This window comes from Misgurnus anguillicaudatus, chromosome 5 (assembly GCF_027580225.2).
Source record: "Misgurnus anguillicaudatus chromosome 5, ASM2758022v2, whole genome shotgun sequence".
NCBI lineage: Eukaryota > Metazoa > Chordata > Actinopteri > Cypriniformes > Cobitidae > Misgurnus > Misgurnus anguillicaudatus.
The window spans coordinates 9437331-9459838 of NC_073341.2; the positions used below are offsets into that span (position 1 = coordinate 9437331).

At 37.9% G+C, this 22508-nt stretch overlaps 2 protein-coding genes across 3 annotated transcripts in view; one reads left to right on the plus strand and one right to left on the minus strand.

Moving 5' to 3' along the window:
- Positions 1-339: 339 nt before the first annotated feature.
- On the minus strand, positions 340-17569 carry naa35 (N-alpha-acetyltransferase 35, NatC auxiliary subunit). Of its 2 annotated transcripts, none has more exons than XM_055168217.2 (23): positions 17423-17569; positions 16736-16864; positions 15743-15776; positions 15494-15608; positions 13964-14038; positions 13705-13872; positions 13432-13498; positions 12988-13031; positions 12860-12910; positions 12163-12246; positions 11907-12021; positions 10046-10224; positions 9671-9730; positions 9445-9551; positions 8538-8604; positions 8350-8448; positions 7437-7615; positions 3068-3204; positions 2702-2769; positions 2329-2469; positions 2120-2242; positions 1878-1958; positions 340-715 (listed from the first exon to the last, which is right to left on the minus strand). In XM_055168217.2, exons 1-23 carry the CDS (start codon positions 17508-17510, stop codon positions 656-658), a joined length of 2271 nt encoding a protein of 756 aa, XP_055024192.2. In that variant the 5' UTR covers positions 17511-17569; the 3' UTR covers positions 340-655. The 2 variants fall into 2 exon arrangements, with proteins under 2 accessions (XP_055024192.2, XP_073723591.1); XM_073867490.1 differs by having other exon boundaries at positions 16736-16867; positions 17423-17562.
- A 1454-nt stretch (positions 17570-19023) lies between these two features.
- Positions 19024-22508, plus strand: part of agtpbp1 (ATP/GTP binding carboxypeptidase 1) — a 54237-nt gene continuing 50752 nt past the window's right edge. The window contains 3 exon segments of the mRNA XM_055168213.2: positions 19024-19192; positions 19722-19769; positions 19860-19981. Coding sequence (XP_055024188.2) covers positions 19753-19769; positions 19860-19981 — 139 coding nt within the window. The 5' untranslated portion in view covers positions 19024-19192; positions 19722-19752.

Sequence of the window (22508 nt, forward strand, 5' to 3'; positions counted from 1 at the left end):
TTATAAATCATTAAATTATTTTCAATACACATATTCTAATGATATTTTAGGGGGGACAACCCTCAGATAGGGGGGGTCCTGTCCCCCCCGACCCCCCCGGGATTTCCGCCCATGTTCCCTCCCATTGGTAGACGTTCCCAAAACGTTCCTCTTGTTTGCATAGAGGTGAACTTTCTTAACTTTAACTTTGTCACATAGCTGGGCACTTTCTGTCACCAACAGTCACTCGTTTTGCCGAGCTTCATCGAAGTGAACTACATCATGTCGCTTTGGCAGTGCTAACCGGGGGTGGTGTGCATGCAGCTTAAGACGATCTACAGCATTGAAAACACACACATGTGAACAGCACAAGTTTTAATTTATCAGTCATCATCAGATTGTTCAAAAACTCATTTTACAAGGATTTTCTCTCACTTTAACACTTGTACTTTTGTATATTTGTTACTGACACTGTATAAAACAACCATCAGGCTAAGATAGCCTAAGAAAACCTTTGCACCTCTCAGTACAATGCATTTATCTTTTCAATACCTTGAGTGTTAATTCTGAAACCAAAATACACCAGATGACTCCTATTACACTGATGGTTACTGTGTCAGTTTCAGTGGGTTTATTTCATGTTTTGGTGAAGTGTAGGATGAAACCATGATTCTCCTTATATTATCTTCACTATAGGAAAGTATTTGTGTGCAGAGAAGTCAAATTCAGGAAGAGCCTAAATAGAAATAAAAAAACCTCAATTAAAATCAAATAACATCTAACCAACATTTATTCATTTCAAGGAATGTTGTAGTTTCAATAAGAAGCTTCCTTTATAGGCAGCAGGTGTGAATACCACAGAAAACAATTCTGGCTCATGCATTGGTTAGTAAAAACAAAAATCATGTTTACAGTAATAAAGTTACTGTTTTAAAATTTCATCGACTATTATCCAGTGCCTTGAGCCTGGATAATGCACTGTACACCGTGTATTAAAGGATTAGTCCATTTTCTTTAAAAAAATCCAGATAATTTACTCACCAACATGTCATCCAAAATGTTGACGTCTTTCTTTGTTCAGTCGAGAAGAAATTATGTTTTTTGAGAAAAACATTCCAGGATTTTTCTCATTTTAATGGACTATAATGGACCCCAATACATAACAGTTTTAATGCAGTTTCAACGCAGCTTTAAAGGACTCTAAATTATCTCAAACGAGGCATGAGGGTCTTATCTAGCTAAACAATTGTCATTTTTGGCAAGAAAAAAAAGCACTTTTAAAACACAACTTCTCTTCTTCCTCCGGCTGTGTGACGAGCCAGCGCGACCTCCCGTAATTGCGTAATGACGTTGAAAGGTTACGTGTTGCATATATGAAACGCACATTTACGGACCATTGTAAACAATAAACTGACAGATACAACAACGTAGGAACGGTCCTCTTTCTCCACACTTGTAAACACTGGGGCGGAGTTTCGCATACGTCATCCGTGACCTCTTGATTCGATGACATATTGCGTGAGATCGCGCTGACGCGTAACAGGACCGGAGATAGACGAGAAGTTGTGGTTTAAAAGTGCATGTTTTTTTTTCTTGTCAAAAATGACAATCGTTTCGCTAGATAAGACCCTTATGCCTCGTTTGGGATCATTTAGAGTCCTTTGAAACTCCACTGAAACTGCAATTTCAAACTGCATTAAAACTGTTAAGTGTTGGGGTCCATTAAAATGAGGAAAAATCCTGGAAAGTTTTCCTCAAAAAACATAATTTCTTCTCGACTGAACAAAGAAAGACATCAACATTTTGGATGATGAGTGAGTAAATTATCTGGATTTTTTAAAGAAAATGGACTAATCCTTTAAACCCCAAACATTCCTTTACATTGAAACATCCTGTACCTTGGTCTCCTTTTTGTGTCCTCCAGCCAGAAGTTTCATCACTACAATATTGGGTTTGGCCACTTTTAGGATTCGGTTAACCTGCAATAACAAAAAACAACACCCAGAATCAACATTTACTTCAAGTACATTTTTAGAAATTATTTATTTATAATATAATTGAGATCACCATTCAACTTAAGCAGTAGGAGAGCAATGCTTTCTGGGTAAATTCCTATACATTAATCTGATGTTGTATGTACCTCTGCATCTGTGCTGGTGACATTTTCAAGTATAAGTTTGGCCTGCTGGAAATGTTTACTGGCCGCCATATAGAGATCCGCTGAGCGAGGGGGAGGATTGTACTTCTTCAAATCTGACATTTCCTACACACACACACACACAAATGTTCTTTTTAGTGTAATTTCCAGAGAAAAATTGCAAAACAGGAAGTGCAGAAAAACGGTGCTACCTTAAACTGTATATAGTGCACTGGAGGTGGTGTGACGACGCTGTTGAAAGGGGCGAATCGATGCTCGTAACGGACCTGCTCACTGTCCAGCTCAAACTGAGGTTTGCGCACCTTCCTGTCCATATCCAACGCTATCATGGTCTGCAGGGCCAAAGTGAGAGTAAGACTAGACTGCAAGTAGGATTTATTTGAAATTGCATACCATCAACCTGTACTAATTTTAAAAGTTTCATTATTTGGTTTTACTATACCAGTACGACCATAGCCAAATAACCAGTAATTTTAAAGACTAAGCTTGATTGATGTTCATTTCAAGTAAACATTTAATTAACTAAGTTCCCAGGTATGTGTCGTGTTTGTCAGGTGGCTTTACCTTGTACATGCCAGCACACATGTTTTGGTAAGCTTGACTCATGCTGATCTCTTTACTCAAAGGACGAGCTGAGGAAACAACAGAAAATGAGCACTGAAATTAGCCGATTGGCTAGACTGCTTCATTTGCTTGGCAAAGTCTGTTATAAGTATAAGAAAGAAAGTATAAAAGTATTAAAATGTAAATATATATTTTTTATTTTATTTCTAACTGTGACGTGGATGTATAATGACAGATCTGCTCTGATGCAGTGATCACAGAGATCAGATTCATCCACGTAAAGTAGCGGGGCGAAGCACAGTGCACATACAGAAAATGACTCCACAAATGTTATGTTTCAAACAGAGATGGTGATAGAGAAGCAACCTTTCTTCTTCTTTTTGCTTTTCTTGCTGCTCCGAACTTTAAGCTGCTCTTCCAGAATTCTCTCCTCTGCCATCTGAGAGCTGTCAGCTCGACTCAAAGTGGACATCAGCCAAGCGTACAGGAACTCTGACAGATACCTGTGTATGTATTGCAGGAGACAGCAGCACATTAGTACTATATAGTTGCAAAGGGGCGGAAAGTTTTCGGTAAATTTACACAATCTTTAAAGGGACACTCCACTTTCCTTTTCCAGCTACCCCAGAGTAAAACATTAGATTCTTGCCGTTTTGGAATCCATTCAGCTGATCTCCGGGTCTGGCGCTGGCACTTTTGGCATGGCTTGGCATGGTCCATTGAATCTGATTGGACCATTGGCATCGTGCTAAAAAATAAAAATAAGAGTTTCGATATTTTTAAAACTTGACTCTTCTGTAGTTACATTGTGTACTAAGACTGACAGAAAATGAAAAGTTGATTTTCTATGGTTAGGAACTATTCTCTCATTCTGGTGTAATAATCAAGGACTTTGCTGCTGTAACATGGCTGCAGGGGGCGCAATGATATTACACAGTGCCGAAAATAGTGCCCTACTATTGAAAGTCACTAAGACGACTATTTTCAGGCGCTGCATGATATCATTGCACCTCCTGCAGTCATGTTACATCAGCAAAGTCCTTGATTATTACGCCAGAATGAGAGTTTAGTTCCTAACCATATCTGCCTAGAAAATCACAACTTTTAATTTTCTGTTGATCTACGATGTAACTACAGAGGAGTCAAGTTTTAAATAGGAAAAATATCAAAACTCTTTGGTTGTTTTTTTGGCGCGATGCTGATGGTCTAATCAGATTCAATGGATTATGCTAAGCTATGCTAAATGTGGTAGCGCCAGACCCGGAGATCAGCTGAATGGATTCCAAAACAATAAAAATCAAATCTTTAACTCTAGGGGAGCATGATGAGAACTTAATCTAGGGAATTTTGGAAATATCCCAAATTGGAAATTTATGTAAATTATTTGGAAATTTAGGGAAATATATATAAACTATATAGTGTGTATTTTTTTGCCTTTTATTACTAACAGTGAATGAGGACAGCACAGGAAAGTACAGGGAGGAGAGAGGGGTATGGGATCGGCAAATGACCACGAGCCATGAATTGAACCCGGTTTGCCCAAAGTGCAAAAGCACCACATGTCGGAGCGCTACCCACTACACCATCGGTTCCGACAAAGATTTATATTTTAAATAAGTTGTTCTTATACCTACGCTCATCAAACCTGTATTTTTTTAAATCAAATAAATCCAGGCTTGATGAATCTAAGTATCATTTTATTTAAATATGAATGATTTCTGAAGGATATTTGATCAAATAAATGTAGGCTTGGTGAGCATGAGAGACTTTTAAAAACATAAAAAAAACTAACTTTTGGGTGGTACATTAATTCTGTCTGATAACAGAAAACTGGCTAGCAGAATGTAGAAGAAAGAGCATCACAGCTTGAGCTGAAATTATGCTGCAAGATTTTTGTTAAAGTTCCTTGTTATAGGCAACTTTGCTATTTTTAAAAATTCCCAGTTTATTCCCATTAATTCCTATGGAAAGTTTACAGAATTTTGCAACACTATAGTACTATACTGCCCTACAAAGGCTAAGTGCTGTAAGTACGCAAACACTGAAACCTGTTTCTCTAAAATGAGACAAAATTGGACCAGGAGACTTTGTCACAAGACACATCAGATCTCACAAAGCCTATTTCATCCCTGAACTCAATTTTGACCAAATACCGTAAAACTTCAAATAATAGCCTAGTCCCAAATAGACGCCTGTCTCTTTTAGACGCCTGGTGTGACGACAGGTTTGGGTAAATAAACGCCTGTCTCAAATAAAGGCCTGGTCTGTTTTTTAGTTTCGGGTTGTATTTAATCTTCTAAAACCCGTCAGATAGTCTGTTTAAGACAGTTCTATGGTGCAGATTGAACACGCTAAAGTTTTTTTTGCTTACCGGTAGATGTCACGTGACAGACGCAGTCGTTCCGTTACTCATCACTATGACAACACAACAAGCTTCGTCACCAGGATTGAGGTGATGATGACAGTAGCGAAGTGGCAATCGGAGAGTCAGGACTTTTCCCGGTGGGCCGGTAGTGTTTTGAGGCCGCTGATAATAGCCGGGCTTTTAGTCTTGTCATGCATGAACTCCCGCCACACATTGTATTTCTCACGCGGAAACACTATTTATCATATTTAATATGCTGCAGCGCCCAAAATGTATCTGGCCGCACTGCTCTCTCTCTATCAAGCCCGTCTCCACTAGAGTTCTAGTCGAGCGAGCCAATAAAAAAAAAGAAAGAGGCTACACAATAGCCAATCAGAAAATAGCACTGTTGTATCTGGGTAAGATTTCACGCAACAACCAATAAAAAAAACATATCATTGTTTGCTTTATTTATACTGCCAATAATTTAAGACTGTTGTTATTACACGAACTAATTTGTTAAACACATTCAAATTAAAAATAAAACGTAATATGTGGTAACCTCCTGCTGTCATGCTGGAACAATTAAATTAAAAGCCTGTCTCTTATAGACGCCTGTCTCTTTTAGACGCCTGGTGTGATGATAGGTTTGGGAAAATAAAAGCCTGGGCTATTATTTGAAGTTTTACGGTACGTAGTTACTGCGCTTTGGCTTGTAGTTTTCAAAATATATTAACCATAGGTGTGATTGGCAAGAGACAAAAAAGCAGGAAAATATACGGCACACCTACCATGACGTGGCGACATACATACGCACGCACTCACGCACGCACACACACAGATATATATATAATAAAATACAGTTGAAATATAATTTGAGCTCAAAATTGATCGATCTGAGTGGCCAATCGTCAATCAGCATGGGCAAGTGCCACCCTGACCATTATGTAGCCTTGCCACTGCATCAGACTGAACAAAATCATTTTGTGCTTTTAAAGGTATCAATGTGGTGCATTTTGAGAGTACAAATAAGTGACTAGATCTATGAGGATTTTTATGTTCTTGTAAACAAATTTGTGCCCTTTTAGTAAAATCTTTGGTTGCATATGATGATAATAATAATAATAATAATAATAATAATAATAATAATAAGGCACACAAACCACATACAGAACATGATAAATGAGATTTGCCATTGGTAAAAACATGTTTAATGTTTATAGAATAATTAGAGGGGACATTTAATACAGATTAATTATTGATTACAACATTTGAACGCTGAATTTAAAGTGGATAAAGTAACATTAAAGTTACTTAATTCAAATGTTGTGACTTTCTGGAAAGGCAGTCAAGTGCATTTGTATTTTGCATAGTTCTTTGGCACAGGCAGCCGAGCTACGCGTTTCACCCGCACACGCGCGCGCACACACACACACACACACACACACACACACACACACACACACACACACACACAGGGAAACCAGATCCATGAATGTGTGTGTTTGTCATTATATTATTCTGTAATCGCAAGCATTACTGCTAGATTCACAAACTATTAAGAGGAGCAAATACAGGCGTGTGTTCGTCAGGATGACGTTGGATCTGATTCGCGTAACTTATATGCGTGCGTTAACGTGAGTGATTACAGAATAATAATGCAAGCAAACATTTTGACACAAACGCAACTTTATATTGATACTGCGAGACAGCATTTCACCTCGACAAGAAATCTGATATTTACATTACTGGCATATAGCGGTCTAATTTGAAACTGACAGTTTTGTAAAAGCAGCAAACACCAGGCAGGTTCTCTTAATTTCTTACTACTAAAATGCTGTTTGTCTCTGCCTATACCTTCTATCCATGCCCAGTGCCACTGATTTAAGTCCTTTATCAATTAGGTCGACTTACCTAGCCTAGGCTTCATATACATACTCTTCATTCTGCTGACAACGTTGACTTGTTGTGACATCTCCGCGGCCGCGCGGCATCTGCAGCTGGATCTCAGCCACACCTCAAAGACCCCTCCCCATTCTACTTCTGATTGGCTAGTTTGTTAGTTTGGTTGAGAGTGAAAGATGTGTTCCTCTCATTCTATTTGTAGGCGAACGCATGATTTTTTTTATTCGCAGCCAAGACCACACGCCGGATCTGACTGCAAGCTGTTTGGTGAGCTCTGCTTTGAATAGAGTTCGATCGTGACAAATAAATAGACTACTTGCGGAGTGATATGCGGTCATTTATAACGGTGCCTTGGACCCCCCCCCACATAAACACAAAAAAATGGATTTGCATGATTCACGAAAGCCTCATTTTCAGGTCGTAAAAGCCGGAATTCCGGATTTTTCCGGAAGAATCACACCCCTGATTAACATGAAGCTGTCGTACCAGTAAATGTAATAATACTCATGCATGCTGTACAGTTCCAGCTCGAAGCCGCTGAGCAGATACTGGATCATGATTCTCAGGTTGTGATAGAGGATCCAGGTGCCCAGACAGGCCAAATGCTGTCTTTGAGGTTCCAATTTCATCAGCAGACCGTGAAGGGCAGCATCCACCTTTTCAGCCTAAAAAAACACCAAAAGATGTCGTGTGATCCTTTACAAGTAGCATTACAGAAGTGCAGGAAGTACAGTGGAAGTCCTTATATGGGCAACTTTAACCAAAATAGCGTACGCACACACCAATCAATAGCTGACACGTCACCAGAGAAGTGTGTTGTTATTTGTGAGCGAAATTAAAGCTTGTTCAGCTTCCCAATGAACCCAGCATTATGGAAACAATGGATGTAGTTTGTTTATTCGGGTTAGCAGCAGAGTTCTGCGTGTGTGTTTGTTTAATGGTGGATTTTGTTGAAATAGGGCGGTCCCAATTGTGTCAGGAGTCACAGGCGGTAAGTAAAACGATATCAAATGTCTGTGTTTTGTAGGCAATTGGCACGTGAGTCCATAAAATGTAAACAACATGAACCTGTAGTGAATCATAAGTTGTCCAGAGATAACGGGTAATGTTTTGTGTGTTGCTTGCTTGTGACTCGCTCCGCATGCGGTACGCCTCCAGGGGGTCGGGTTTATTAAAGGTAAAGCTGTCTTTTATAAATCTAATAAAACTTAAGACTCTTTGGATATATGAAGGATGTAATATTACTCTATGGGTACTCAAAATTAACATGGGAAAAGCAGAAACACTGTGTTGTGTGAGCTTTAAAGTTCACTGCTCTCTGCTCCGAACAGTTCATGGCCAGAATAAGGTGCAAACCGAACCAGACTCAAAGCTGTTATTATGCAAAAACCTCCAGTACCTCATCCTGAAGGGTGGCGAACTCCTCCAGTATGTGTCCCAGTTTGTCTCTCTGGCGTGCTCTGTTGTGTCCGTGAATCTGGATGAGGTTGCAGAACGGCTACAAGACACACCAACATCTTATTTGATTAAATCAATAACACTTTATCATCTCTTATATAAATATGAGCAAGTAAAATAAAAACAAACCCGTGTGCAGTGTGTGACAAAAGAGTCTATGAAATCTTTCGCTTGGTGATTATTGTTTAAACTGCATCTGTGGGAACAAGGAACACCAGCAAAATGATTTTGTGACTCTAGGATGAAACATTATCGCAACGATAACCTCTACGGGGGATCAGGAACCTGATGTCAAGCTAAAAAGATTCAATAAATAAACATGGAATATTGATTTGAGTTTTTTACATGTAGGGCTGCATAACGATTAAGTGTGACTTATTGTTTGCAGAATAAAAGTTTTTGTTTACATCATATTTGTGTGTGTACTGTGTATAATAATTAAGTAAATATAAATATACACACATTTATGTATCATTTTAAGAAAATAATTATATGTTAGTTATTTATATTTATATATAATATTAATTGTATATAAATATAAAATTTATATATACATATGTAAATATTCCTTAAATATTTACATGCATGTGGGTGTATTTATATAAACATAATTATTATACACAGTACACACGTATATGATACGTAAACAAAAACTTTTATACCGCAAACGATTAGTTGTGATTAATCGTTATGAGCCCTAGTTACATGTACAAAAATGTTTTTGGTCTTACAAATTAGCCACCTTGTGAAATATGTACAAATTGGCATGAGATTGTATTGTTTTTACTAAATCAATAGCTGAAATGCAAAATGGTTTTGCAATTGTAAGAAATTAACAACAATTCAGTATTGTAGACATCAGTTACCAATTTAAGCGTTATGATGCACAACATTGTCATTGACGGCAGTAAATACCGTATTAAGTAATAAAACGGCTGAATGCCACAACTGCAAATCAAAATTAATACTAGAAAGCAGTAAATTCAAGTTAATCATCAATGTAACAATACGTCAATGTGTGACTATGATCACTTACTTTATGGACAAAACCGGAGGGCTAACAAAATGGCGCAGAGCATCTTTGATCATGTCCTGTATCAGATGAGTCCCAAACACTTTCTTATTATCAATCAGAAATGTGGTCTGCATCACACAAGCACACAGACAAAAGATAAGTGTTGTGGCCTTCAATGATCATCAAATACCATTATATTATATTTTATTTCCTGACACAAGCTTATCTGAGATGGATTCAGCCTTACCTGCAGCAGTGACCTAGACAGCACACATGGAGATTGTTCACTGAACTCACAGAAGAAATCCTGAACGCATAAACAAAAGAAATAAACTTTAAAAAATATAGTTCAAGTTGATTGGATGAGCTATATAGTCAATATATTCATGGATTACAGCCTATAAACAGTTAAGAGCCAACATATCCGAACCCTAATAGCTGACATAAAGTAACCGTAAACCATACAATACACAAAATAAAGTGACACCTATAACAATCCCTTAAATGTGGTAAAATCATCAGCCTTTGCTGTTAACCCCCACATGAGCAGTGACCTCAGGCCATCTGCACCAATGTTATTATTATAGCCCTAAACCAATGCATTTATATGAGAGTTATTTACCAAGATGCTGTGCAGGTTTGTTATGTTGATGACTTCACACACGCTTTTAATGCGCTCGATGAGTTTACTAAAGTAGTTGACCATTTCCTCTCTCTTGATGATCTTGGCATAGCGTGGGAAAGTTGGTGGGAGCAGACGCTGGTTAACCAGCGGCTCGAAACCCATCATGATTGGGTGATCTGGAAAAAACACAGCACGTTTATATGTAAAACTAACTTCTTAATAAATCAAATACCTAATTGAAATTAAACTGTAAAAATACTAAAATGTACATTTAGTAATTTAAACGTTATAAGACTAAATGAGATAAAGTCTTTAAAAAGTAATTTAAATTTACATTGATTGGGTCAGCCATGGAGCCATTATCACATGATCAGCCAAAAATAGTGAAATAAAATATATTTATACAGTGCTTTTTTGGGAAAACCGTTATAGTATACACAGAATAAAACATATAGTGTTATTGAAAATTATATTGTCCTTTAATATAAATTATAATTTAAAAAATACTATATACACTGATCAACACTTTTGTTTTTGCCCCCATTTTTCATGAGGTGAACTCAAAGATCTAAGACTTTTCTATGTGCACAAAAGGCCTATTTCTCTCAAATATTGTTCACAAATCTGTCTAAATCTGCATCCGAAACTGCTCCCTCATTCATTATTACACACAGCAAATGACAATTGGGTCCACTATATGGGGAAGAAGGGAACGAAATTGAGTGAGAGCTGTCACAGAGATTCGTCATAAACCCTTACACCTGTGTGGCTTTATTGGTTATACTGTGAAATGGTGAAGTCTTTTTTCTTACTGTTTGTCACATCATTTGTCATGTCATGTCACATCATTTGTATTATTTGATAATAAAAATAACAAAACAACTGCTTGTTATATTTATTTACTGTTGATTATTTACTGAAGAATAAAAAAAAAAATTGTATTAAAGGCACTCTAAGCGAATTGAGGCGTTTTAGACCATAAAATTTTTTTGTTACATATAGCAAACATCTCCTCACTATCTGCTTGCTGCCTGTCCGCTGATCAAACTGTAAAAAAACGCGATCTCTGTAGACAGCTCAGGCTCGACAAACGGCAATATCAACATAGTGGCCAAACCTAGCAATACAAAACATAACAAAGTGTTCCAGCCAATAAACGACAAGAAGGATTTGGGGGTGGGGGTTGGGCGCGTTCATGAAAGCACGGACGGGAGAGGGAGGGGGAGGCGTTAGCTACGCTCCGTTTGTTTGAAAACAGTTCAAACATCAACAGGAAGTGACGTCGCACATTATTCGCTTAGAGAGCCTTTAACGTAAAATTTTGGTGTTTACTGTCAGTATCCTTTAGCTGATTCCAGTTACGCTTTCGTCTCCCGTTGCATCATGGGAAATATGAGTGAGCGAGTGTACATTGAATGTATCCTCAAAATCACAGTGCATTGTGGGCAAAAAGTAGTGAATGAATGTAGGGAATGAAGTTGTTTCGGACACCACTACAAAATGGGCGACACTCGATATAGTGCACTATGTAGTGGATAGGGAACGGTTTCGGACACAGCTCTAATCTGTGTTAGTGAGCACTTCTCCTTTGCCGAAATAAACCATCCACTTCACAGGTGTGGCATATCAAGATGCTGATTAAACAGCATGATTATTGCGCAGGTGTGCCTTAGGCTGGCCACAATAAAAGGCCACTATAAAATGTGCAGTTTTACTTGTATTGGGGGGGGGGGTCCGAAAACCAGTCAGTCAGACAATGAATAAATGAGTTGCGGTTGATGGTGAGGAGCACATTTCTTAAATGACTGTTAGGTTGTATATTTATCGCTTATGTTGATGTACAAATGCAGTGCTTTACCTCCTTTGGTGGTGTCGTTCTGTGATTGTATCCCATACTGGATGGTGGAGTGTATCGCAGACAGTAAATCTGCTGCTTGTGTCATCAGCTTCTGTGCTTCACTTACAGCACTCGTCTTAAACATCAAGAAAAACAATGTCCAATCATTCAATGAGATAAAAGCTCAATAAACATTGAGTTATTTATTTTTACACTGTACGTTGTTGCAAACCAGCCTTACATGAAACATTAAATTAAATCATATTTAATGGCTTACCTCTTTTTTAGTAAAGGAGATGAGCGCACTGAGAAGCAGACGAGTGAATTTAACACGGCTGAAAAGAGCCGAACACTGCTGATGCTGGGAAATAAAGCAAAAGACAACAACTCACATAAATTTGACCACATTACCGGTCAAAGCTTTAGGGTCACATACTTCGACTTCATTTAGAATAAAATAGTTTACTCATCAACATAGGGACAGTTTCCCAGACAGGGTTTAGATTAATCCAGGACTAGGCCTTAGTTATATTAGGATATTAAAGTAGTTTTTACAAACAAGCCTTACAAAAAAACAATGCTGGTGTGTATCTTGAGACAAAACAATGGCACTGATATATGTTATGTTAGTGCAAGGGGTTTTTAAATGAAGGCACTCAAACATGCATTTTGGTCTGGGACTAGGATAAACCCTATCTGAGAAAACCACCCCTATAAAAAAAAACACAAATGTATGTTTTGTTTGACATAAATTGTAAAAATATTTTTTTTTTGTAGGTTATATTGTGAATATAAAAATCCCACATAAATAAAAGCTTATATTTTAGTATCTTCAATGTACCCATAATGTACCCTTAGCATTTTATCCAGAAGCTTTTTAAAAACATTTCAGCTGAATGACCCTTAACCTATTAGTGTATATTCGTCTTGTTTTGAAAAAGTGTTTGTAAACATTAGTATACAATAAATCTTACATGCAGTTCCACATCAGGATCTCTCTGTTCACCCTGTCGACTGCGTGTGCTCTGTAAGAAAGCACAGACACATTTAACACAAGAAAAAACTGAAAAATGGCTTTAGTCTTGAGGTGGGATCACCATACCTTCACTTTCCTTTGAAGTTCATCCTCAACATCCTTTAGCATTCCTAATAAAGCAGAAATCAATCAATAGATGGTGAAATGAGTAAATCTTAAATATATAAAAGAAATATATTATTTTTTAAAAAGTTAAAGAATAAAGATTGATAGTTATACTTTACAATAGCTGGTAACATTAGTTAATGTAATGAAATAACAAATAATATTTACAGCATTTATTCTCAATGTTTTCTACATTAAGTTATTCTAAAAAATAATTTTTATTTTAAGTTGTATAAATTAACATTAGTTAATAACTTACCAATAAAATGAATAAACATAAAGAAAAGTATATTACTAAAATAACATTAACATGTAAAATGTAGGTCTTTATTAGTTTATCTATACCTATTACCTAAATAACTGAACCTTGTTTTAAAGTGTTACCATATTGGTTTCTGTTCTCACCTGTAACTCTCAAATCTGTCACATTGTTTGCCATTTTGAAGCCGTATGTCATCGCCTGAAAATCTTCCTAAATTTAAAACACATATATCACTATTAACTGTACAATCCTCTAGCAAATCATAATATTACACAAAAAAATATTACATTAGGTAAGGTACAATAAATGCAAATTTATAATTTTTTTTTTTCTCAGTTTTGTTTATATTAACTGATATACAATATACTTTACAACATTATTGTACCAACAGCCAAAAGAATAAAAATATGTCTTGCCTCCTCAAATACAGCAGCTTTGTTGACTTTCTCACGGGCGATGTCACAAATTTTAAGGATGCCCAAAGCAAAGGCTTTAAGAGCAGGGTCTTGAATCAGATCCGGATTATGAACGTATAAACATGTAAAGACGGTCTGAGCGAGAGAGTGTCCCTCCAGCCACGTGATCTGAGACAAATAAAGACAACAGGTATGATGTTTAATACATCTTTATGAGACTAACTATCTAGAGGGTTGTTAAATGAGATTTACTACTCACCAAACAACAGAAACATGTGTCCATGATCCCGATGAGCTCAGGAACACTCAGATCTTTCACTCGAATGGCCTCATCCTTTATATATTCAAGAGAGATCCAAAGATTAAGCACATTTCCCCAGCAAAAAACATTGTGAGTGATGATTATTATTATTACAGTAATACTATATTTATGTTACTGAATCATTCATTACAGGTAGTACAAGAATGTTACATTGCCATTTAAATTTTTTTTGTTAATGTACAGTGAGGAAAACCCTGCTATTTTGCAAGTTCTCGCACCCAGAAACCATGGAGGGGTCTGAAACTGCCACCGTAGGTGCATGTCCACCGTGAGAGACACAATCTAAAAAAAATCCAGAGATGACAATATGACTTTTCAACTATTTATTTGTATGATACAGCTGCAAATAAGTATTTGAACACCTGTCTATCCGCTAGAATTCTGACCCTCAAAGACCTGTTATTCTGCCTTTAAAATGTCCACCTCCACTCCATTTATTATCCTAAATTAGATGCACCTGTTTGAGGTCGTTAGCTGCATAAAGACACCTGTCCACCCCATACAATCAGTAAGAATCCAACTCCTAACATGGCCAAGACCAAAGAGCTGTCCAAAGACACTAGAGACAAAATTGTACACCTCCACAAGGCTGGAAAGGGCTACGGGGAAACTGCCAAGCAGCTTGGTTAAAAAAGGTCCACTGTTGGAGCAATCATTAGAAAATGGAAGAAGCTAAACATGACTGTCAATCTCCCTCGGACTGGGCCTCCATGCAAGATCTCATCACGTGGGGTCTCAATGATCCTAAAAAAGGTGAGAAATCATCCCAGAACTACACGGGAGGAGCTGGTCAATGACCTGAAAAGAGCTGGGACCAACGTTTCACAGGTTACTGTTGGTAATACACTAAGACGTCATTGTTTGATATCAAGCAGGGCAAGTAAGGTTTCCCTGCTTAAACCAGCACATGTCAAGGCCCGTGTTCAGTTTGCCAATGAGCATTTGGATAATCCAGAGGAGTCATGGGAGAAAGTCATGTGCTTAGATGAGACCAAAATAGAACTTTCTGGTCATAATTCCACTAAACGTGTTTGGAGGAAGAAGAATGATGAGTACCATCCCAAGAACACCATCCCTACTGTGAAGCATGGGGGTGGTAGCATCATGCTTTGGTGGTGTTTTTCTGCACATGGGACAGGGCGACTGCACTGTATTAAGGAGAGGATGACCGGGGCCATGTACTACATACATTGTGATTTCTGGATTTTTTTTAGACTATGTCTCTCACAGTGGACATGCACCTATGATGACAATTTCAGACCCCTTCATGATTTCTAACTTGCAAAACAGCAGGGTGTTCAAAAATATGTATTTTCCTCACTGTATAATGTATTCTGTGTCTTTTTGCAAAACATTTGACTCAGACATATTTCTGACTAGTTTTGCACGATTCACTTTTCAGGTTAGCAAGCTTAAACCAAATATTATGAAAGGTACATCATTTCAAAGCAGTAGTACATGTGCTACCTTAACAGCCTGTTCAAAGTTGAGAACTTTACGGTTAACTTGGTTTCCAATCATCCCAGCATCCATTTTAGGATCCATCATCTCAATGGCCGACATTGCCTCGAACAGGCCAAACCTGCAAAAACACAATTCACAAAATATATGAATAATGAATACAGAGTGTACCCGCTTTACAAAGCTTTTAGTTTGAGGATAATACAAACTTTATGAAGGAACTATCTATAAAAACATGGAGTAAAATATACTTACAGTTTATCATGGAGCAATTCGCCAAGTTTGAGTTCTGCAAAAAAAACAATGAACAGAGAGGAAACATTTCGAAAGACAATCACAAATCAATATCTGAGGCCCAGACCACCATTAGAATGATTTGTACACAGGGGTACACATTCATTTCGGAACAGAAAATGGGCCTTCCAAATATAGCATTAATATTTGTTTTGATTTTCTCTCTCTTCCTTAAACATGTGCTGTCTCTAAGAAAACCTGAAACGTTGATGAATCGCTCTATTGTTTTTTAACTTTGCAAGTCACTTTGGATAAAAATGTCTCCAAAGTGTAACTGAATGAATGCAGTAACTTTTGGCATAGTGCATGAGCTGATTTGTGATGCGGTTAAATTTGCCAGGAAAAGTAGATAATTTTAGACTACAACTGACCATAAATGGTAAAAGTAGGGAGAGATAAAGCAAAACATATCGTAATATCTTGCTTAATATAACCAACACCACATTCATAGAGTGTATTATTCAAAAAATAAACAAATATCCCTCAATTTGTGTGTTGAAAAGAACCCATAGTTTTTAAACAAAAATGGAAATGTCATATAAACACTGGATATTTTTTCATTTCTGTGTATCTCAGTGTTTGGTAGAAAATGTCTATTTTGAGAAAGGACCCTAATTCTGCTCTCTCTGATGTTAATGCTGCAGTGATGCTAAAAATAACTCATGCCATCACTTAAATCATGTACTGTGACATAATGTACTCGATGTAGTACTTCTTGACTGAAAAAGTAGTGTGTATTGATCAGTATTAAACAGGTGGGTACTATGAATACATTTTAAAAATACTACATCTGTCATTTTCGGATTTGACAGCTCCTCTGTCACAGTCCCACTGCCTTATGGGACAACAGATGCTTTTGCCCATAGTACATTTATAACAAGGTCACTGTTTCCTTTCAGTGATGTCTTGAGCTTTAACCACTATGCCACATTACCAGATAATGTTAACTCATACCTTTACAAGCTCCTTTGAAATCTTGGGTGATATCTACCCAGTTGGCATTGTTTCTCATCTTCTCTGGGATTCCAAGACCCCAACCTCCCTCCTCCTCCTCTACTGATGACTTCATCACCATGGAGACGGCTACTGGAACAAATGGGAAAACATACATGGGTTTAAAAGATTTTGATGCCACCAATATCATTGACAGAAACACAATAATGTTTTGTATTATGTATTTGATATCAATCAAATGAACGGTGAATCCATTGAAGCAAGCAATTTAGGGAGAATAATCACAAAATAACGTCTAGGTCTGGGACACAGGCGACTGTCTAATATTATCTATAGATTAGTACTAATGGATGCAGTCGAGATCAATTTAAATACTGCTGATGAAACGGTAGCGATTTGGTGATGTATATCAGATCTCTAACAAACTGACTTGTGATCATACTACAACCTCCTGTTTTAAAATACGGTAAGTGTGATTCTTAATCGGTATAATCAGTCATTAATTAAGTTACAGTTGTTTATTACTGACAAAAATGACAAAGATCCAGACAAAACTATTGTCGACGTCTTCTTGCAAATGAACAATAACTGACATTGTCGTAGAAGTCATTTAGCTCTTTAACCTCCAAATGTATAATTGTTGCTATACACATACTTTTTCTATGTTTATAATACATGAAAATATACCTTTTGACGGACAGGCTTTCTGTGCTGCAGCGCTGCCGCAACGGACGCCAGTGAATGACGTCCCAGAGCGCTTTGCATTCTGGGACATGTAGTACTAGACTTGACGCTATAAAATAGTCTATTATAAAAAAATTGTCTAGTTAATAAAATTTTATACTGGCAAATTTTTCATCATTTAATGTTGAGTTTATATCACCCCATCCCCACCCATTGCTGTGCGTGTGCTATGTAAAGCTACATTTAAACGCGTCACACACAGATGAGATAAAATGGAAAAATAAAAATCCTAATTTTCACTTTTTATTAGTTTGTTTAAGAAAGTTGCCAAATAACGTCCTTTATAAAAAAAAACAACACAAAAATACGAATATGTTTGCAGTGGACTTAAAGTAAAGTTAACATAAGCCGTTTCTCAATGGCTGCGTCCGAAAACTCTAAATTGCTGCCTTCTGAGGCAGCTTTCCAAGGCAGCAAGGCATCAAGGCATGTCCGAATTCAATGTTTGGTTTACTTCCTGTCTCCTGAGATACCTATGCGTGGACGTACATTAAGAATGTGATTGGTCGAGTCCGGTCGAGTTCGAAAAAATAAAATGGCGGCCAAGGACGCGACTGGACCACCAATTTAGTGTAAATAAAGGTATATTTTCACTTTTTACACCTTTTAATTGCATTTCTAGCGAGAAATTAGTATTGTAGTTTTCAAATATGTGATTAGTTATCACAAAGGCGCTCTCTGTTTAAATTTCAAACACGCTGCCTTAGAAGTGTGTCCGAAAGTCTTTCTCTGAGCTACCTTCATGCCTCCGAAGTCATTTCCTCATGAGGCAGCGAGGCAATGAGTCACTGCCTTGAGTTTTCGGACGCAGCAAATGTCAAGGATACTTCCTTGGCAGGACTAGTCCTTACAAGTGACTTCCTTCAAATGCGAGGCGAGGCTCCTTTTAAGCATTCGGAGAACACGTTAAATGGAACAGGCTAACAAGTGCACGTCATTACGTCATTGCGTGATTGAAAGGTGTGCTTTCGGTGCTCCGCGCATAGGATTGTGGGTGATTTCAGCGCGTGAAGAGCGCGAAGGATACAAATTTGCATCCTTTCCTGTATATGGGATATTTCTCGAACGAAGGACTCAGTCCTTGGCTGAAATTTCGAGGATCCTCGACATTGGAACAGTCCTTCGACGGACGTCGATGACGTAGCATCCTCGAAATTCTAGCTTCCGAGGATCCTTCCTTGACATTGAGAAACGGCTACGGAATCAGAGAAACCGTTTAAGTAAATTAGTTTTTATAGAGCCATCTAGAGGCGGACAAATGTCATTGCGCAACAACATTTTTTCTCATTTTGAAAGGTTTTTAATAGATGCATTCGACTTCATGCGGCGCCGAAAGAACTGTCAGGCGGATGACGTCAAAGTACCGCGAGAGCGAGTCGAAATTTGACTTCTCCGTATTTCTCGAGACGCTCTCGCGGTACTTTGACATCATCTCCATGTCGGCGCCGCATGAAGTCGAACAAGCCAACATGAATACACCTTACCGGAAAAAGGCGGAACGTCATTTAAACGCTGATCTGTAACTCATATGTGAGGGAGATTCTGGTTTCTTATGATTTGCTAATCGTAGTTTCTGCGCCAGATCCGCGTTACCAAGACGCGCCCTCACTTCCGAGTTTCTTGGGGTGAGGGTAAATAATACCAAGGGGCTTGTGTTGTGTCTGTGTTGCGGGGTAGAGGTATCAGATGGCGCAGATCTCGCAAGCTTTGAAGGTTGGGAAACGCATGTTATATTTCCACTCTGGCGTTATAATTATGCTGTGTCAGTGATAGATGTGTGCTGTCCCGTTAGCAGATCTGTGCTAGCAGTAGAGTTTCATTACATCAGGAGGGCAGGTGGATCTGACATGTCTTTCTGGCATTCTTCATGCTGGAGGAGTTTTATTTATTAGTTTTACATGCTTTTTATTTTATTTTTTGTATTTCGCTAGGACGAATCGCTTTTGACAACCTTATATATTTGAACTGTAAGACAATGTTTTTGACTTGAGCTGTCTTAAATCCGAGTTACCTACCCAGACAATGTTTTATACGATGTGTTTGGCTGTTTTTGTAAAGGACTCACCAGAGCCACTGACAATGATGTATTAAGATCTATTTAAAAGTGTTATATTCATGCTGCTGTTTTTGTTTTCCAGTCTTTGTGTCCATTTGTGTAGGATTGTGTGCAATAATCTACTGTATTTTAAGAAATGTGTTTTGATAAATGAAAATATTGTTGTAAAATATTTTTACCTTGCAGTCGGATTGAGCTTTAAACAAATAAACCCAATATGGCGGTGGAAAAATGGTTAGTTTGTTTTTCCTTATCTTGCAAACATACCCACAGGCACAGCTTTGAAAGTAGTATACATTTGGTGATGGTTTCCTGTGTTCCCAGTGCTTCCCGGGTGCTGGTGTTGCTGAGTCAGCTGGAGAGATTGAATGAAGAGCCCAAAGTGTCTGATACGGATGCCATCCGACAGATCACAGGCAAAATTCTTCACATCATCCAGACTCAAGGTGAGCTCGTGCACATATACACAAAACAAATGCAAATGCACTCGCAGACATCCAAACACAGAGTAAGCACACATACACAAAATGAGATCGACATAACATAAAAGTGATGCCATTTACTTTTTTAAATACAAGTTATGGTCCAATATAGTTCCAAATCTGATGTTCCTGCAGCTTAGTTGTTAAAGCAGTGGTCTCCAACATGGTGCCCACCGGCCAAACCTTCAGTGCATAACTTATCTTGCATGCTTTGTCGAAGACAGATGAACGAGGGCTCATATTATCCGGCCTTTTGAGGAGAGGTGTGTTATGAATTTAAAAAGCGATCAGGTGCACGATGGTCCCAAAAAAATCCCATAGACTTGCACCAAACTTTGATAGGCCATGACTCCAACCAAGGATTTTGGAGAAACACTTGGGTTACTACATTTAAAGAGGCTGGCAGGCTCTGTAAGAACATATCTCGAAATGGGTGTAATTTGTACCCCTAGGGAGCAAATGCTGTCTGAAATTGCCCAATAAAAACACATGGTGAAGGATTATGCCACGCCCCTAGCAACCACTGTTGAACACCCAAGCAACATAAACTCAAACAGTTATATCTTCAAATCTGAATGTCACGGAGACATGGTGGTTGTGGTAATGCTGTCCAGCAGTCTTTGAAGTATCATCACTGGCAGCTGACAAACCACTCCCTAGCAAATAAATACAGTACCTTAGCAACAGAATAAACAAAGTCTATATCTCTGCATCAGAACATTGTAGAGACATGGGACATAATGGAGCAGCTGTATTTGCAAATACAAACACACGAAACGAGTGTGCACGAACATAAATGTGATCTTGTAAGTGTCAGAGTAGCAGTCAAATGTAAACACTTTTGACGTAGGCGCGAGCTCTGGCACGAGCTCTGGCGCATACTGTGACGTTGCCTGCTTAAACATCCGCTTGTCTCCGTTTACGTGCAACCGAAGATTTTCAAGATCTCCACTCTGGCTGGAGTTTTTAGAAACAATCGGTTTCAGAGGCGAGTTCTCCGTTTGCGAGGGGCACAAACAAAGGTAAATCTCTCAGTTTTTAAAAAAACCATGTACGTGTAAACAGGGCCTCAAACACACCTATTATCTCTGCATCAGAACATCGTAGAGACATGGGGTTTGGATCGTTTCACTTGTGGCTTGGCGTATAATCACTGGTGAATGCCAATTCACTCCCTAGCAACCAAACAGAGGCACCATAGCAACCGATTAAAAAAAGCCTATATCTCTGCATCAGAAGATCGTAGAAACATGGGAGCTGGATCGTTTCACTTGTGGCTTGGGGTATTCTTCAGAAAATGTAATCTAGTTAATACCTACAAATTCTCCTCATTATATTTGAAATGATCAACTTTTTATCAATAATGAATGCAGTGATAATTTCCACCCTGCAAAATAATTTGATAGGATTCATTTAAAAGAATTAATTAATGCAAGGGTTTGTAAACCTTTGTGTCAGCCGAACCCCCTTGACCTAAATAATTTACCCCTTGAGATTTTAAGTAAATATTTCGGTAATTAAATAGCACATTTGCATGTTTTACTTAAAAAAAATAATTTGTTTGAAAGTTTTATCTGCAGTATTTTACATCGTTATTGTTATTATTACCTTTATTGGACTTGCTGAGATCCTGCAGAGATCAATGGTGATATATTATTTTGCTCTTTCTGACCCCTGCTCACCGTAACCATACACCACATGTGTGTAATATCACCACTGTCTACAGGACCCCTGCACTGTACTGTCATCAAGGGGCGGAAGATATTAAAATGTTCCTGAATGGTCCCCCTTGTGCCACACCCTTCCATTTTTTACATACTCCTGTCTTTTTCACATTTATAATCATATCTTCTTGGTTGTGGCTGGTATTAATCTGTCACTGGCTTAATTTGGATCTATAATGTTTGGCAGATAGCACCTGGGCAGTGGGAGGGGTCTATTTCTATGTGAAATATGATTACACTGGTGTAGAATTTCCCCCAGTATCTGTGCTATGGTTGAAGCACTGGAGTGTGTTGTAGTTATGAGAAAAGACACAGAAGTGGGGTGGAAATGTGCTTGTAAAGATGGACTATAAAAGCCGTGCCAGAAGGAGGGCAGATAAGTTGTGTCGGTCCCCAGGCAGCTCGGGTAAGATTAAAGCACAACTAACTGCTGCTAATGCAATGGGTACAATGTTGTAATAACATTTTGTAATGAACATTACGGATGTTCAAGCAATGCTGACAATACTGTATGTTTTTTATTTCCTATGTTGAACTTGTTAGTTGCTTTAAATAAAAAAATGTTACCTAAATAAGTAGATATACAATATAAATATAATATTTGAACAAAGTCACCAAGTCTGATTACAAACTACATGAAGAAGAAAACTAAACTAAACAATGTAGCATTTCAGTTAACTTGTGAACTGTCAATTTTATGACTTAAAAATCAGAAAAAAATGAATGTAAGATTTCAAGATTTTTGCACTTTATTTGTCTTTTGGTTG

Excerpts from the sequence above, each read along its gene's own strand:
- naa35 (XM_073867490.1), bottom strand. The coding sequence starts at position 17,510 with ATGTCCCAGAATGCAAAGCGCTCTGGGACGTCATTCACTGGCGTCCGT. Across the intron at positions 15,609-15,742 it reads GAATTGCTCCATGATAAACT|GTTTGGCCTGTTCGAGGCAA; the intron begins GTAAGTATATTT and ends GTGTTTTTGCAG. Across the intron at positions 13,032-13,431 it reads GACAGATTTGAGAGTTACAG|GAATGCTAAAGGATGTTGAG; the intron begins GTGAGAACAGAA and ends CTGCTTTATTAG.